General features: G+C 41.7%; 1 protein-coding gene across 2 annotated transcripts; it reads right to left on the reverse strand.

Annotated features, from left to right (window-relative positions):
- Nucleotides 1-429: 429 nt before the first annotated feature.
- Nucleotides 430-17,582, reverse strand: arel1 (apoptosis resistant E3 ubiquitin protein ligase 1). Of its 2 annotated transcripts, none has more exons than XM_042071202.1 (22): nucleotides 17,473-17,582; nucleotides 16,470-16,770; nucleotides 14,875-15,043; nucleotides 10,743-10,963; nucleotides 10,107-10,178; nucleotides 9,762-9,988; nucleotides 9,078-9,315; nucleotides 8,198-8,367; nucleotides 7,385-7,565; nucleotides 6,903-7,147; nucleotides 6,680-6,757; nucleotides 6,243-6,384; nucleotides 5,891-6,012; nucleotides 5,711-5,786; nucleotides 5,442-5,551; nucleotides 4,976-5,155; nucleotides 4,520-4,645; nucleotides 4,211-4,340; nucleotides 4,055-4,113; nucleotides 3,845-3,934; nucleotides 3,506-3,681; nucleotides 430-3,022 (listed from the first exon to the last, which is right to left on the reverse strand). In XM_042071202.1, the coding sequence occupies exons 2-22, from the start codon at nucleotides 16,615-16,617 to the stop codon at nucleotides 2,920-2,922; spliced, it is 3,063 nt and encodes a 1,020-aa protein (XP_041927136.1). In that variant the 5' UTR covers nucleotides 16,618-16,770; nucleotides 17,473-17,582; the 3' UTR covers nucleotides 430-2,919. The 2 variants fall into 2 exon arrangements, with proteins under 2 accessions (XP_041927136.1, XP_041927137.1); XM_042071203.1 differs by having other exon boundaries at nucleotides 17,462-17,526.
- Nucleotides 17,583-18,406: the final 824 nt, after the last annotated feature.

The following is an 18,406-nucleotide window of genomic DNA, read 5'->3' on the forward strand; positions in this document are numbered from 1 at the left end:
TAACACCCCAGTGCTGTTCCAAGTTCAGCTTTGTCTAAAGGAAATATTCCCGTGAACACTACAGAGTCCTAGTGAGGAGTGAGAGTGATGTCTGGTCAGGTAATCAGGTCCATTCACGGTGCTCATCTTTAAAACACAAGTAGAAATGTGCTGCCCATGGGGGATTCCCACTTGGCCTGATACTTCATTCCAACCACGTCATAGAGCATTATTGTGTAACTTACTACACAATCTTTATACCATAAACTACACACATGGATATGGCTCTGTTTTATAATTGGCCTTCTGTCACTGAAAATACTCAAGATAAGAATGTCAATCCTGCTCTTGTTTTTCATGTAATCTACAAGTAATCTATGATCAAAGAGCCATCATGCACAAGCAAGAGTACAAGAGATCAAACACCATAACATTCTAACACTGAAAAAGTTGTGTCTGCCGTGGTTTATTTCTTCATTTAATCAACAGGTTGATGGCGTCATCAAAGCTTACAACAGTGAAGAGGAAACAAACATTCATGAATTCAGTGATGACCTTGACCGATCTCCCATTTCAAATTTAAGAAAGAAAATATAAACAAATTTAAACAGCTCACTTCAAGCCCGCAAACAGCCATCACACAATATTCACAAGAATTTAAAATGCCAAAACTTTGACTAAAAAAAAACTCAAAACATTATATCACTCATAACACATAATGGCCTGGCGCCACAGAAAAAGACAACTTCCAATGTCAGTCAAGTGCAGGATTTCAACAGTTATGCATGTCATTTACTGCAGTTGGCGACACTTACTGTAAGGTCACATCTTTCGTTTTTCATAGGACGGCTGGATAATCTACCCTGCTTCAATGTTTGGGTGGGTTCCAACTCTTCCCTTCCACCTCCCTCCCACAAATTAAAAGAGCAGACAACCGTGTTTACTGATGTTGAAAACAGCCCAAAGGTAATACACACAGATAGACTCTTGAATTAGCTGGCATCTGTTACTGAATTGATCAACTGAGATCCACCCTGAAACCCAACTCGGGTAACATTATTCTGATAAAGATAAGAGAACTTTTGACTGGTAGAAATACTTTAAGTGCTACCCTGTAACCATGGGTTTTAAGATCAATTAAACACTGGAGTTCAGATAGCATAGGTGCACTTATTTAAACAGGCAAAAGGAACAATATTCAACATAGTATGTTGAAGTGATGAGGGCAGTAGTTTAAAGTAATGTTTTCAACACTCAAAAGGTCAAACTCATTCCCGGAAATGGGAAAAAAATTTCATAGTGGCCAAATCCTTTGGGATACTATACCACAGTAAATATGACCACACTGCTCTCGACTCTTAGGTTTCATTAACCAAACTGAAAATCGACATTAAAGTAGAGCTTGAGGACATTGAAGCACTCCTACTGCGGAATGTGAATATAGTACCTTTGGATTGGTGCTTATTTCCTTACGTTCCTTTCCTTTCATTCCTTTTCAGAATCTGTCTTTAAATAACGAATTCATAAATAACCTCGTTGCCCTTTTGAACATTTGAACGAAATAAAACACTATGGAGAACCATAAAAATACCATAGTAAGTCAACAAAGCAAATAAAGCAAGTAAATAAACAGAAACACATTCAGCAGGCTTCAGGCTCACCATGTCAACATGGATGAGTTATACATGAATTAACAAACACTTGTATATTTCCCAACTTACAGTTTGGTCACTGAAATAAATATGCCAAAAAGAATTATATAAAAGAAAAAGTAATTAACTGAGGACCTTTTAAGTCATCTCTTAAAGTTTTGACCTGTAATGTTCCTGTGGCCAAACAGTATCAGTTCCCCACACAGCTCCTCCCCCTCACAGAGGAACTCCTAGAACTCCTGAACCTATCGCACTGTCCTCCATTCAGTGTCATCTTGCTATCTCAACTCAGATTTGTGCAATACACTTCTATGCTTCAACAGAGGATTTAACATAATCATGACCATAAACAACAAACAGGCCCATGTTCAAATAAGGCAGAACACGAAAACAAAACGGTAAATAAAAACTTTAAATAAAAAAAAAAGACCACACAGAACTGCATCCCTTATGGATGAAAGCCATAGAAGCTGTTCATATTTAGCCAGCAGTTTAACAGCTGCTCCCTCCATTTTACATCACTGGAGGTTAATTGCAACAATCCACCCCAAGAAAATGTGGTTGGAACTATTTGCCCATTATAGCAAAAATAAAAAAGGACAAAAAAAACAAACAAAAAAACCCCCACCAACAAAAACAAGGTACATCCCTCATTGAGAGCACAGACACAAAGTCACAGATTTGTCAAAGATATTGACATTATACATACAAATACAATGGATGTACACAATAATATACATGCACGCACACACACACACACACACACACACACACACACACACACACACACACAATCTCACACTCGCTCACACACACCCTTACCTGATCCGTTAAGGCAAAAGTGCTATGGATGTGTGGCTTGGCCCACACCGTTTGGAGGCTGCTACTCTGTATTAAAAGTCTCCAGGTTTAGAATGGCAAAATGTCATCACTACTCTCTAGTTAAGCAGCTACTAAATGTACCCTAACCCTTCTTTAAGCGTCTACGATAAAACTCTAGTTGGGCCACTGCTTTTGGGTTTTGTCATAGTAAGTATAAAAAGGAAGAAATCAGCATTATCAGCATAATTCATTTACATTATACACACATATCGTTGTTGGCTGGGGCCGCAGAGCTTCCGGAAACTTCCTCCAGATATACTGCAACCTCTTCTGATACAGGTATGTAAGGGCTCACTGGAATACACGAGCCGCACTGTCTATTGGTTAAGTGTGTGGAGTTTGTCCTCTACTCCAGCCTTCACTCTGCCACTTCCTGGTTGGCATCATGAGGGGAAGTGAGGCGGGTTCACAGCATGCCAAAGCCTTCACTCCCTTCACTGATGGCCAGCTTCAGCAGTTTGTGCAGCTCCTCATAGGAATCGTATGTAGGGAGGCACAGCTGGTTGAAACTAAACAAGGAAGAGAAGAGGTCAGAGGGGTAATCCTTCAGCAGGACAGTTTTGAACATTCTATCGGAAGGTTCTGTTTGGCAAACAATGTAAGGTTCTAAAACAATGTCAATGATTAATGATTCAATCTACGATACAATATGCAATATGGCCACGGCGGTGTTTGCGAATAAGCCCAATAGCCTCATGAAAATAAACAAATACCATAATATACCAACCATAACTCATAAGAACCACTTAATTAATTAAGTGTATGCTGAACAGATGTGTCTTTAGACCCCTCTTGAAAGACCTAAAACTATCACTATAACTATCACTGGCGCTTTTACCCAAGGCCACTTACAGTTATTGCAATGGCCACTCTCCCTAGAGGGTTAAGTGCCTTGCTCAAGGGCACAAAGATGGACACCAGGAATGTAAATGTTTGAGTAAAGTAAGTAATGTATGTATGTGTGCGAGAGAGAGAGAGAGACACACACTCACCAGGTGTGTGCAGTTGGCAGTGTGCTGTGTGTGGGTGCGGCGATGATCTGGAAGGATGGGCATAGCGTATTGAAGCCACCAGGTGGCAGCTGTGAGGAGCCAGTGGTGAACTGCAGCAACCGCGCCAACTCCTCCTGTGTGAAGGACGACACCACTGCCCAGAACCACTTCATCACCTGAGCAATACACACACACACACACACACACACACACACACACACACACACACTTCAGACTGGCATCACAATCACCATCATACCCTCACAATGTCCGCAGTCCTGAGGTTACATCTTGTTCTTACTGTAAGAGATGAGTCAGAAGAGATGGGATGACACTTACCTTCTCTCTGAAGTGCCACGAGCCTCCAACAATCACCGCATGGGCTTTGAAGTCCTGAACATTAATGTCACCTGTACCACACATCAACAACTACACACACACACAAACACACACACACATACCCACACACATACACAAACACAAAACAATGCTAAACGGCACTTCCAAATTGTGGAAGAATCAACATATCAGTTAGAAAAGTGAACATACCTCCAACTCATTTTCATCAAATATGGCTAGAAGGTTCTCTGGGACCAGTTCATTTAAACCTGTAAATAACAAGTTGTTGTACTGAGTACTGAGCATGGACCAGTAGCAACTTCATCAGTGAGCTCTCCTGCAAGCTGTAATGCCTCTGACCCTCACCCTTGAGAAAGTGTTCCACTTCGTCTCGCACCTGACTGGCCAGTCGGTACTGGGCCAGTAGGTTCAGGTAATGGATCTTGTTTTCGTTGGTGACCGTGATCTGGGCACCTCCTGAAATCAGCTCCACCACCTGAGGGGAATTTCAGTAAAGCCAGATCAGACCAAAACAAACAAACAAATATATATAAATATATCACAATATGACTCATGGGTACAGCACACACAAACACAAACCCCCACACACACACACACACACACACACACACACACACGAGTTGTGCAAATGTGGTCAGAGAGGAGGGTGGTCACCTTCTCCAGCTGTCCGGACTTGCTGTACTTCTCCTCAGCAAACACCAGGTCCATCTCACTCACGTCGTTGTTCAGGATGAAGCAGACCTTTGTCTTGTAGAACTCTTGGTCATCGGTTTCAAAATACTGCACAGAGGCATACCGGTCAGAGGTTTTAAAACACCCGATGGCTTGTCAAAAAAACTCATCAGGACAAGAAAGAATAAACATCATGACATGACTGCCTTGTAATAAGTGTTGTGTATGTGTGTGTACCTTGTAGTTCATACGCCAATGATCTGGGTGTGTGTGTGTGTGTATGTGTGTGTACCTTGTAGTTCATACGCAGGCCAATGATCTCTGTGTGTGTGTGTGTGTGTGTGTTTATGTACCTTGTAGTTCATACACAGGCCAATGATCAATGTGTGTGTGTGTGTGTGTGTGTGTGCGTGTGTGTGCGTGTGTGCGTGTGTGTACCTTGTAGTTCATACGCAGGCCAATGATCTGTGCCAGGAAGGATCGCGTGAACCGAGCACGCACAAGCTGCTTATAAGCTCCGCCCAGTGCTGACTCATACAGGCACTTCCCAACCACACGTCCAGCAAACTCATACACCTTCAGACGGAGGTGAGTGGGGCGGTCAGCGTTGGGGTGGACCTACCAGAGATAGAGGTATGGCTATAGTTATGGTTGTAGTATTTATGGGAATATATTACAGGATGTAAACATTACAATGGTAAAAAATGTTTTTTTTTTTTTTTTTTTTTAAAGTTGGTAAGTTTACATTAAGCAAAATAGTTAGAGAGGTTTCTTAATTTATCTACATTCAGAGTTACATACTAATGTATTTGCCTTGTTAAATTAACATCTTAAAGTTACACTGAGAACTAGCTTTGTAGGATAAAGCCACAATATATATATGGGGGAAAAAACTTCAACCAACCAGTCCCTGGTTGGTGTCACTGAAGCGCGTAAAAAGCTGATTGTTGGTGTCAAAAAGACTCTTGCAGATCAGCTCAAACCATTCCCGACGAGGACCTCCCCAGTCCAGGGCTATCAGAGTGCACACGCACACGCGCACACACACACACACACACACACACACACACACACACACACACACACACACACACACACACACACAGAGAGTAAACCTCAAAGAACACCGAACACAGAGAGAGTGTGAGATACTGTAGAGAGACATGAACTAACCTTCTTCATCCTGGAAAACCACCTCAAAGTTCTTACTCCAGTCCGACACTGAGAAGTTCCTGGTGGCCTTCAGAGACTGCAGAGGAATAGCACGACATTCAAACATTAAGAATTTTCTCAGATCTTTCCGTCAGACAGTCACCATCACTCAGACTGAAATCCACAACGGCTCCAACTTACAGAATCAAGAATGGTTTGGCGCACGATCTTCAAGCAGGTTTTCGTGCGAGGTCGTTTGGAGTGCATGTGTCGGAGCTCTCGCTGGAAGAAGCTCACCTTGTCTTGAAAAGTCTCGGAGCCACCTAGTCCACATTTTGGGGGGGAAAGAAGAAAGTATCTCAATTATACATGCATTCAAAGGAGCATGCCTGACTTTCAGATACAGAATGTGATAAATAATTGCTTTGAATAGTAGCTGCTCTGCTTAAACTCAAGTTGTCAAGCAACAGCAATAGTGTTTGTTACTATGCTAACAAATGCAAAGTGTACATTTTCATTGCTGGCCTTTCGGCTCCTATATACTGAGCCTCACCGATGTTCTTGTGCAGGAAGCGGATGAAGGTGGCTGCCATGATGTTCCTGTCTTTACAGCTGAGCTCCACCGGGGGCTGGATGCCGTCGTCCACCACCAATGTCAAGTACTTGTGGATGAGGTCAGGGCCGTGATAGGTGAACTAATTGGATTGACAACAAAAGTCATTACACAAAACATAAAACAAGTCTTTATCTCTGGAACAGTGCCTATTCTTAAAAACCTGTTCGCTCCTGTCCATTTCAAACAAAGAGGCACACAGACAACATTTTGCTCTGGTATCTTGAGTGCCCATAAGCCTCATCTTTCCACTCAAGAGCGTAAACATACTCTCCTAGATACTACTGACATGTATTCAATCCCCCTGAAAGTGGACCTCATTCACCAGCCACTCTTACAAAGGCATAATATTAAACTAATGTACACAATGAATTTACCTTCGTTCCTGGGCACACTCGGAATGTGAACAGGCGCCATGGGATTATCTTCAGGTAGAACTCCTTCACTGAGAGTTGCTGAAAGTGAAACAGTCAAATGAAACTGTAATCCATACTTATTTATTTACTTACAGTATACTGTATGTGCATGTTCCAATCTGCTATCACATATTATCACTGGTATTTCCCCTGTCTGGAAAGAGGGACGATAAAGATTGTGTACCTTTGGCGATATGTAGCAGTAAACCTTTTTCGGTTTCTTGAACTTCTCGGGCTGGCCCTCCACTGGGGAGTCGTGGTCATCGTCCTCGTCGCCCACGGAGGGCCGCCTCGGAGGCGCGAGCAGAGAGGACGCAGGAAACTGGCAGTGGGAGCTGTTATAGTTCCCCGTGCCGTACAGGTAGGCCTCAAAGTAGATGCTGATGCCTGGCGTGGACACGTTTTTCTCCACACAATTCTTCTCATTTTCTGTGTGGGTGTGAGGGGGAAAGGGAGATGTATGCATTTTTAGTAAGTCTAGTCAATGAATTCTGGAATTGATGCTCACCCAATCAAGTGTAAGTCTACTAAAACTCATGGACTACTCTATGAGGTTCAATGCTTTAAACATTACATTCTCCCTTATACATACTTCATTACATTATCCATTTTACATAATAGCAGCACATAAACACAGCAGCACAAGTCCACCAAACACAGACTCACCACTAAGCACAATGATGTCAAATTCTCCATTGCTGAGTGGCTGGTCCTTGTAGGAGATGCGGGCTCTGAAGCAGCCCATCTTCCTCAGGGTGAGACGCAGAAGCACCTGGCAGAGCTGCTTATTGGACACAACCGACTTACTGTAGTACTCCTCGTCACTGTTGTCTTCTGTAGTTCCCAACTGCACACAGGCGGAGAGGGAGGAGCAGAGACAGGTGGAGAGGCAGGAGCAGAGACAGGTGGAGAGGCAGGAGCAGAGACAGGTGGAGAGGGAGGAGCAGAGACAGGTGGAGAGGGAGGCAGGAGCAGAGACAGGTGGAGAGGCAGGAGCAGAGACAGGTGGAGAGGGAGGAGCAGAGACAGGTGGAGAGGGAGGAGCAGAGACAGGTGGAGAGGCAGGAGCAGAGACAGGTGGAGAGGGAGGCAGGAGCAGAGACAGGTGGAGAGGCAGGAGCAGAGACAGGTGGAGAGGCAGGAGCAGAGACAGGTGGAGAGGCAGGAGCAGAGACAGGTGGAGAGGGAGGCAGGAGCAGAGACAGGTGGAGAGGCAGGAGCAGAGACAGGTGGAGAGGGAGGCAGGAGCAGAGACAGGCAGAATAGCAAGAAAGCCGGACATGACATAATGATGAGAATAGCGACTTAGATCACACAGAACCATAAATCAGGTTTAAGTCGGAATGTGTGCATGTGCAGTATATAACAATACACAGTAGCTTGTGAGAATGTGCTCATTTCTATAAAAGTTAGCCAATACTTTATTAGTTTGCTCAGGCGATTACATTTGTGTGACGGTGCCTTTATTTTTTGTCTTACTGAGTGCATGTGGACACTATAGTTGACTTCATCGACAAGAGACGTAGAGTTGCTGGTAGGGTTGCCGTATTCATCTCGAGGCTCAATCTGAAGCGTGTGCTGTTGGCCATATGTTAGCACCAGTGTAGAAAAGTGGTATGCAATCTTTGTTTTGGATGGAACCACATTTCCTGAGAAAAACATAAAAACAAAACAAATTATTAATATTTCAAACAATCGTACATGCAACATAATTGTCCTGAAGCAATGGTACAATTATGATTTATTTATTTTTGCCGTCGTTTCTGCTCCCTTTGAGATATAGACACTGCTTTAACTCTCACAAGCCTTTGTAGTGCCAGTGACTGGAACACTATGCTGTGTGAGACTAGTATCAGAGACCAGTAATGTCTGTATGTGTATGTATGTTTGGATGTTCAAAATCGCTTTGGACAAAAGCGTAACCATAACCATGTATGCATATTTATATGTATATATACATATATGTGTGTATATATTTATGTATGTATGTATGTATGTATTTATGTATGTGTGCATGTATGTATATATATATATATATATATATATATACACACACACTTCACACTTGGTGGGTGTATTGCCAAGGACACAAATGAGTGCAGTATCAAGTATGATGAAATGTGAAAGAAATTGTAAAAAAAAAAAAAACTCTAGCATAGCAGTGGGGCCCTAGCAGTGGGACATTTCATGACTTAAAAAACTCTCTGAGCCACAATGAGGAGTTCTGATCCACCATGTTGAAATGAAACAGATAGCAAAATTGCAGTCCACTATCAACATCACCATTCACTTGCTTGTATACAATTCAATTTCCACTGAAAGGCATGCTTAAGCAACCCAGGAACCCAAACTGTCTCACCTGGTTGAAAGATCTTGTAGTAGGGGCTGTAGGCCACATTAAGGCCACCCAACTTAACGGCGACCTCATAGCGGCCTGCTTTGCGTACAGTGAAAGCCACCTTCACGATGTTGGCCTCGGGCTCCTGCAACACCTCCTGTGTGACGGGAATGTCCAACGCCAACTCCATGTGAGTGATGTTCACCCGCAGGCCAACCGGTCGGTGAGCAGGGAATGGCTGGCCATTTTTATAAAACAGCTAAGGAGACAGAAATAAATAATCAATTTCCTTAGTGTGCTATATCAGAGCTGTTGTGAGATGCAATATCCCATCCAAAATATTGAATAAATTAGATTACAGTCACTAGAAACAATACTGGAAATAATTAAAATAGTTACTGCATGAAATAGTTTGATTGGAAATGACATTAAGGTTGAAATTATTCTGCTTGTCTACTACTGGGATGGTAACAGGCATGTTAGACCTATTTGCTAAATTCTAAACCACAATTCCTCACTGGCAGCCTTAAAAAAACACACAAAACAAACCATATAAAGCATCATGTCTTTATCAAGCAGGCTATCTCTGTCATTTCAGTTTTGCAACTGCACTCCATGAACAGTTGGCATGGTAACATTTCCAATCCCCAAAACAATGTTACTATATCTGTATGAGAGACAAAACAATACGGAGACAACTCCCACCTGCACACGGAAAGTCATGGTCTGCCCTACTTCCTGTGGCTCCTTCCAATCCCACGCCACTTTGCAAGAGCGCGGGTCGAGGTAGTTGCCCCGTACATAATCGTAGATGCTACGATCACCACGACGTCCTGGGTCCTCATTCTGGAGAAAGCTGACCACCCGTGCAGCAAGCTCGCACAGGAATTTAATGGTGAAGACAAATGCGATGATGGACACAGTTATTCCACCTGAGAAGGAGAGGAGGAGTGAAGTGGGTTCAGTCATCATCAGGGAGATACACAGACAGATGGATATAATGAAACTATTCTTCTATGCACAGCCACAGTGCAAAGCTTGTGCACTCACCAATCACGTAAAACATGAGGTCTCGAATAAGAAAGCACAGTGCAACAGTACAGCCAAATATAACAGCTCCTGCTGCAAAAAGAGAGAAAAGTTATTTATTCATTCAACATGAATCTCATTTTTATGAAATCCATTATATTATCATTTAACAATAAGATGCTATTTTACTCAGCATTTCTTCCCACAAGTTTATTTTCCCAGCGTTTCATCTTTCCATCACAGTGGCCCTCATTTACGAAATGAATGTATGGAATAAAACATACGGCATTCGGCAACGCAGGTGTATGGTAATTTCCACGCAAAGCTTGGCATTTATCAAATCATGAATGACATAAATAGGTATTTTTCAAATTGTAAGGTATTGATGAGCGAATTGCCATCTGTTTGTACGTGGCTTAATTAGTTCAACTGTGATTGCAGTCTGAGAGTGGCTATATCGAGGTAAGAAAATGTTCTGTTCTTGGACATATTATGCATCTCCATGTTGTGAATGCTATGGCCAAGGCCTCTAACCCGAGAATATTTCCGCACAACCCCCAATGTAAGGTACTAACAGCAAGTTATGAATGTAAAATAACTTATACACGTTTTAACACTGCATTGCCTCAAGGAAGCTGACAATCAGCACACACTAACCAAAGGACCACTTCTCGTTGAGACGCCTCTCAGCGAGGCTGCGGACCAGTTGAATCTCGTAATCCTGATCACGGTGATTTCTACTGGCCTGGAGGACCTTCACGCCGGTGGACAACTTGATGTAGTCCTCGTAATAGTAGCCCCACGCGGCCAAAGACAGCTGAAGTTGGCTGTCAAACTGGGCCAAATCATCCAAATTGATGCAACCCAGGGTTTTCAGCCTAAACATACAAAGATACAAAGATTCAACCCAGTGTTTTCAGCCAGATAATGTATAGAACGCTGGTCATTATCGGAAAATAAGTCCCGACAGGGCGAACAGGACCCCGACACGCCAGTTGCTTTCACTTTTGAATGAAGTTCCATTGCACAAAGTGACCGGGCTACTTGCGAAGTGATATGAAAGACTTAAATCAGAAACACAAAACCCGTTACCATTGACAGGTAATTATATGTTTGCAGTGGTATACATAATTTACCGTAGAACGTTGGGAAATACCATTCAAGTCAATGGAGCATTCTACTAGCATTGTGAAGAGCCGTATAACAAACAAAGAGAATTCAACCCCAATGTTTTCAGCCTAAACACACACACACATACAAAGAGGATCAATGCAAAATGTCTGTGACTGATTCACCATTACTTTTGCTGTTAAAACAGCAAATGACAAGAGAGGGCAAAACACGGAAGGCTACAGTGGCATGACTTAAATAGGGTAAGAACCAGTGCAACTTTTTTTAAAGGAACCGTATGTAAGAAATGTATTTCAACTAATCATAAAATGGCCCTGATATGTTAGCCTGGGTGCCATTCCGAACTTAGTCCCGCCCCACGGGAAGTTCGGTCTGGCATTGCTCCATTGTGGGGTAAGTATGCTCGCCCTAAATCAGGCGGACCAATCAAATCAGATCAAATCACGATGATGGACAGGTGAGAAACAGCGCTTGGTCTATCACGTCATCTGAGCACGCTTAGATTAGGCTTATGTTTGAAACAAAAACGCTGTGGCTAGAAGGATACATGGCTTTTAAGACCCCATTTGGAAAATTCATATTATTTTGTATGAGTTTGTATCACTGAAAACGATTATTTCTGAAAACTTTGGCCAAAGTTGAGATGTGGGAAAACTGGTGGTTTCACTTTAATCAAGGGAAAACAGCGCTGTTGCATTGCGACATGTTCCCTCGTTCGTTTGAAATCTCTGATTGACCACCTGTTCGAGGGATTTGCGACAGCCTTTCCCAGCTGTTTAACATGTTTGTAGCATATCACTGTTCAACAGAATTATTTTAAAAACGGAGGGGATAAAGGAGCAGAAGGATGGTTCGTGTGTTTTCTTCCTACACCTCATGGTAAGCTATTTTGTTGCTCTGATTGGTTAGGTCTATCCAATTGAGTGCAGAGGCATTCCCCCCCTGTATCGGTTGAAGCAGGCCCCATAATTACGTCCCAATGGAGCAGTATCAGACTCATATTCTGACTAGAATTTGAGTATGACAACGTCAGGCTACTGATATGTCACTAGACATTAAGAAATCATGTTCATTTCAAATACTTATATCACTGACAACAGTAGTCCGGCCAGGATATTGTCATTTAAAAAGTAAAGTTGCAGCCCTCAACTGATGTTGATGTTGTGTTTTGTCATGTCATGTTGTGTTTTGGCCTGATGCGCCACCCTCTACCTATCTACTAATCACAAAGTCAGTAGTGTTTCGGCATCCGGGTTGGCAACCTTGAGTCAGGGGGGAGGGGGAGGGGATACACCACTCTACAGCAATTTGAAAGTGATTGCAGTACCAGTTTTGGCCACAATCTTACATATGGTTAAAAAAGAAAAAAGCCACATATGGTCTCCAAAATTGCAGCAATGTCATGTAACTGGAGTCTTATGGCGACATAGTCAGAAATGTCATGCTGTCATTTTTGTGGCGTTCCACTTCGTAACACAGCATAGTGCATATTCTAGATGACTGGCGGAAGTGACATCTGACCTTCACATGACAAAACACCATCAAAATGAATTTCAAGATGATATCAAAAATACTTGCCTGATAAGAGCATACTTCAAAAAGTGGCAAATTGTTGCATAGTGTTCTCACAACAGAACATTAACATTCTACACTGACAAAGTGCAGAATGCAAAGTAGCTTTTTTTTCAAAGACAAAAAGCTTTTACTTGACATTACCACCCCCCCACCCCACACTCTTTTACATCTGTGTTAACATAATCATATCCCATCCAGACTATATTGGGACTGGGAAGGTGCAAACACAGCAAATGAGAACAGTCAGCTTTGTAATGCTTTGAACGTATGCAGCTTTGTTATGTCAGCTATGTCTTTTCTAGAGTCATAGTACTACTGCAGGGGGCATAGGCTGGGGCATAGGTAATAGGGCATGTTAGAGGGAGAATGTGGTGGCTATAGGTGGCTATAGGCTACGTGCCAATGCAGCACTGCAGTAAACGTTGTGCAGCACTGGGTGACATCCCTTCTCCAAAGAATGCTCACTGCAGCAATGACCCTCTGTGCTGCAGTTGTTACAGCTGAAAGTCATTGGACTGATAACAGTAGGAAAAGCCTAAGGCTGCCCTCTAGAGGTGGACAGAAGAAACACCAACATTGCCTTCAGCCATCCTGCCAATACAGACTGTACAAACCCTTATCTGAATATTACCCATTAACAGAGTACTGTTCATTTGTCCATGAACTTAAAACGATAATGAAGTTAAAACATCTTTGCGTTAACTCACTTAACTGACGTCCTTGTACATATAAAGTTGAATATAATCTAATCTAATCTAGTTGTGCTGTGGGCAAGCACTTAATGAGCAACCACACCTAAGTAGAATGGAATTTAATCTTAGGCTGGGAATCAAGTATCAGAAATCAAGTAGATCAGGTTCTACATTTTTCAACATATCAGAATCATACGCCTCATCAATTCCTCTTATCCATGTCAGCATGTTCTTCAGACCATGGTCAAAGACTCTTTCTGAGAGTGAACAGAAAGTAAAAGTGTTTTTCTTAAGCAGTAATAAAGGTTTTATGTGCCCAAACCTAAAAGGTGTTGCAGTTCGGCTATACATTTACTGGACCTTACACTTTGGATTTGCAAAACTGAACGAGCTGAGGGGTAAACAAGTGTAGGCTACTAAATGCAGACGATGGTACTAGGCATACATGTTTATTTTTTAAAAGATGAGCTGTTACTTTATCTAGCAGTTATGGATATGATTGTACACTGCATTCAGACAGCGATAATAACAACTGTGTTGATGCTGAAAATGACTACCTTTCCCAGAAAATTGATAAAGAGGGAACTGATAGGGAATTGATGGCATCAATAAAACCCCATCAATCCCCATCTGTAATATGAGTTGTTTAATTTGGGCTGTAATGTACAACACGCCTTTGGTCACTTTCACACTAAGATTGGAAGAATATATGTATACACAGAACATAACATATCATACCACATATATAACAACATATGGTGCAGTTGAAAAAGAAAGAGCAAAATGCTAATACAGTCACACCTAAACATAGATTACCTCAGGGTACACAGCAGATTGCTCAGTACACCAATGTTTGCCCAAATGTTCCTTTGGCTCTACCTTACACATATCAGTCATGTATGATTGATCTTGCCTGTCCCCAGTCTATTTACAGAGCAGGATTCTCTGATTAAGCATTCCATTGAGTCCAACAACACCACATAACCAGTTCCGTGTATTCTGATTGGGTGATCATGATAATTGGCCAACTGATGATTCTCAGAAAATAAAATGTTGCCCAATATCAGTGGGAGTGTGCGCCAGAACAACTACACTCAGGAACACTGCCCAGCAACATTGCTCAAAGAGCTGCTTTGTGTATCATCAGTTTTAGATTTATTCATTCGGCAGATGTTTTTATCCTAAGTGAGGGCTATGCGAGCTACAAAAATCAAAAGGAGGAGACTCGGTGACTGGACATCTTCATTTCTAGTCAACTTGACGAGGTAACAAAGTCAATTCAAAAAAACAAAAACAAAAAAACAGTAGGCCTATCTGCTTGGATAACTTGTTTAGGTATTGCATCCTGAATGAAGTGAGGCCCAAGTTTTGGAGTGGAGGTCTGTACTCACGTGTGGTAGTAGTGCTCCAGACTCTGGGAGCTGAGCCACTCCTGAAAAGCAAAGTCTCTGAGGAGCTGGATGTGGGCTTCAGATATGTCCCGCCAGTGTCGCTGTTCTTGCACGACCTCCTCCAGCCTTGTTAACACATTCAGACTCAGCTCCTCCAGTGTCTGTACATCTACATACACATACACATACATTAACATATACATCTACATGCACATACATAAACATAAACATATACATACACAAACATATGTATACATATACATACATAAACCTATACATACACATAACATAAACATATAGATAAACATGCAAATAGCAATAACAGCAGGATCAAATCAAACGCATCGGAGTACAATACCGAGTTCTACAAGTTTATAGGCGGATATAACGTCATCACCACAACAGTTAATACTGGAAAGGCCTTTCTGCAGACACACTCTTATAACCATGGTGAGTCCCCTAATGTACCACAGAGTCACAAAAATGTCCGTGTTACTATGGTAGCATAAAGCCTTTTGTAACTTCAATGTTTAAGACAAAAGCTTAGAGCAGACCAGCGAACAGGTGATCTGAAAGTTAAGGACTCCTACACAGAGCACAAAGACATTACAAAACACGAGTTTAAATAAAAATGAGTGTCATTGCCTGGAAACAAAAAAAACGTTCCCAGGTTTCTCACCTCTACTGTGAGATGTTTTACTTAAAATCTGGAAGCCAAATCTCAAAAACATATCAAAGGCTGGAACTAGACCTACACCATTCTGAACTCAAATAGCCTTCATTAATCATTAATTAATCATGTTTTAAAAGGAAACTGATATGGATAACATCCACACCGAAACATCAATTCTCACATCAGGGACAGCTGAATTCTGACTGGTTTTAGAGGCTTCTTAGCATTTACACTTAACAACCACTCTGTTACACGCATGTCAAAATAAATAAATAAAAATACTACACCATGCAACAATATGCATACACAGTAAAATCACCCAGGACTGCCTGATATTATCAATGTATTGAATTAGTTATGACTAACTAACTAACCATATGGAAAGGAATATTTCTTACTACATTGTGAATTATATATACTTGCTAAACTGCAAAGAGAATCCCACAGACTCTACAAAGGATCAATAACAGATCAAGCCAACTTGGCTTGGCTTTGGCCTTGGCTTACTCCACTCCACCACAATCACCAAGCAAACAAATCATGTAGTACCACAGTGGACAATCAGGGTCAATTGCAAAATGTCATCAATCTACTTCTCTATTGTAGTGATGAAAGTGCAGTAGGCCTACTCTCTTACTGTCGTTTGCAGCAGTACACTGTCTCTAAACCAAATTTCTCCCAAGGGAGACGAATAAATGAACTTGACCTGACTTGACAATTTCATCACTGTGCCAATGTTGTCTGAGCTTGTTTATTTTATTCTATTCATCAGTGGGGGATACTTTTGGACCCTGCACACAGCCTATTCCACAACATTATCATGCAAAAAAGTCAAATCATGGTGCATGATTATCACTATATAATATATGGCAGAATCCTACTATCACAGTGTAAGTGAAGTTCAATCCATTTCCATACTAACCCTCAAATAAGTGCTTGTACTCGGACAAGCGGTGTTTTTGGAGCCATTCTTCTATCTGAGTTCCCTTCGATTTCTTCCAGCGCACTTCCCAGAAGAACACCCAGGACACAGAGCAGAAGATGAAGGTCAGCACAAAGCGTCGGTCCATCAGACCATCTTCAGTCTGAACTTTGACCTCCGGTCTTCGCAGCCCACACGCTCTGCCACTTAATTAATGTTTCTGATTGGCCTGTGATCATTAAAGTTCCCAGCCGGTTTTCTTGCTCATGTTTCCTGGCTTCACATGTGTGCTTGATTGAATCTAAGAATGAAGACGACAACGTGTAAAGTTATATCTAAAAAAATGTGCCAATAATATGAAATGTATTTAGTTCTAGAGACAAGGGGTGATTCCACGTTAGCAAAATATTTAGTGGAAACGACAATCACGTAACGTTACGACCACAATGGCTGACACATTACTCTGTAGCAAACATTATAGACGACAAACTACCATGTTCTTGTGACAGGAGAAGAACAGCTAACGTAAACGGTACAAATAACTTTACTCGCCACATTTAACACACATTTTGAAGTCACTCACCGTTGCCAAATGTTAATTGTCACGTTAACATACAATAAACACAAAATGACCCCAAGGGGCCCGAGTAAATTGAAAGCTCACGTTAAGTGACACAGAAACGAAACATGCAACGTTATTGGCATCACTAAAACAACAACAACTTGACACAAAGTAGCCCGCAATGTCTGCATTCTTGTGAACAGTATTAAGCCATCATTGACACAAGCTATCAATGTCAACGCTGTTGGCTAAGACGCTAACATTGACTGCATTTTAGGGTTAACGTTAGCTGAACAACGTTGTGGATGCGGCATAAATCAGCCAGATCGCTGTTCTCTCACGCACATTGTCGCATGTTAAGAAAAGAGACAAACTGTGTATTGTAATTAGATCATGCACATACAGTTATTCTAACCTAGACATTATTTACCAGTTACTTACGTTCTGTTATTGACAGTCGGAGTATCAGAGCACGTCAGACCACAAATTTCTCCTTCTACACTTCCGGTAGAGTGAACTAACCCTCTCATGCGAATTGCTGCCACCCACAGTTCAAGATGTGTGAACGTTTTAGGGGCCTCATTCAATTCAATTCAGTAGCCTATTAAAAATAATATTCTCATAAGAATAAGCAGAATTATGAAGCAGAAAACAGTCGAGACCTGATTTGTTAATATTATGGGCGTAGGTAAGGAACATGGAACACAGGATGTTTCATAACAGGTTGCATAACAGTGTGGTGCAAATGGCTAGATGCAGAGGGTTTCTGCATCAGAGAGAAGAAGGAAAGATGAACAGCATCCCACAGTGGAGATAGCCTAGAGTGGAGAGAGGAAAAGAAACAACATGGTTGGACAAAACTCAGATTATTATATCATCTGATATATATATGAATATATATTTCCATACAAAACTATTAATCTGAAATACAGTTAGGAACAAAAGTATTCTTATGCGTACATTTATTTAGCCTAATGTTGGTTTTCTCTTGACCAATATGTTTGTTCTGACTGTTCAATGACACTGCCACATGCCAAAAGATTGCAAGACAATGTGGTAGAAACATGGGATCAGGAAAATAAGCGATTTTTTTAAATGAAAAATGGCGTGTCCAAAATTATTCATACCCTTATAATCAATGGAAACATCTTTATTTGCCATCACAGCTCTCAAAATAGTTCTTATAATAATAACCAAGCCTCTCCATGTCTCCACAATGATTGTAGACAGCACCTTTTTAGCAGTAATCTGGGTTTTGAGGCAGGCACGATTATTTGCCATAACTCTGTCCTTGTGCTCACTTTTTTGGATTGAGGTCTCGACTGGCTGGGCCACTCTAAAATGTTGATATTGTCTTGAATCCTTTTGGCATGTG

Source organism: Alosa sapidissima, chromosome 19, assembly GCF_018492685.1.
Source record: "Alosa sapidissima isolate fAloSap1 chromosome 19, fAloSap1.pri, whole genome shotgun sequence".
NCBI lineage: Eukaryota > Metazoa > Chordata > Actinopteri > Clupeiformes > Clupeidae > Alosa > Alosa sapidissima.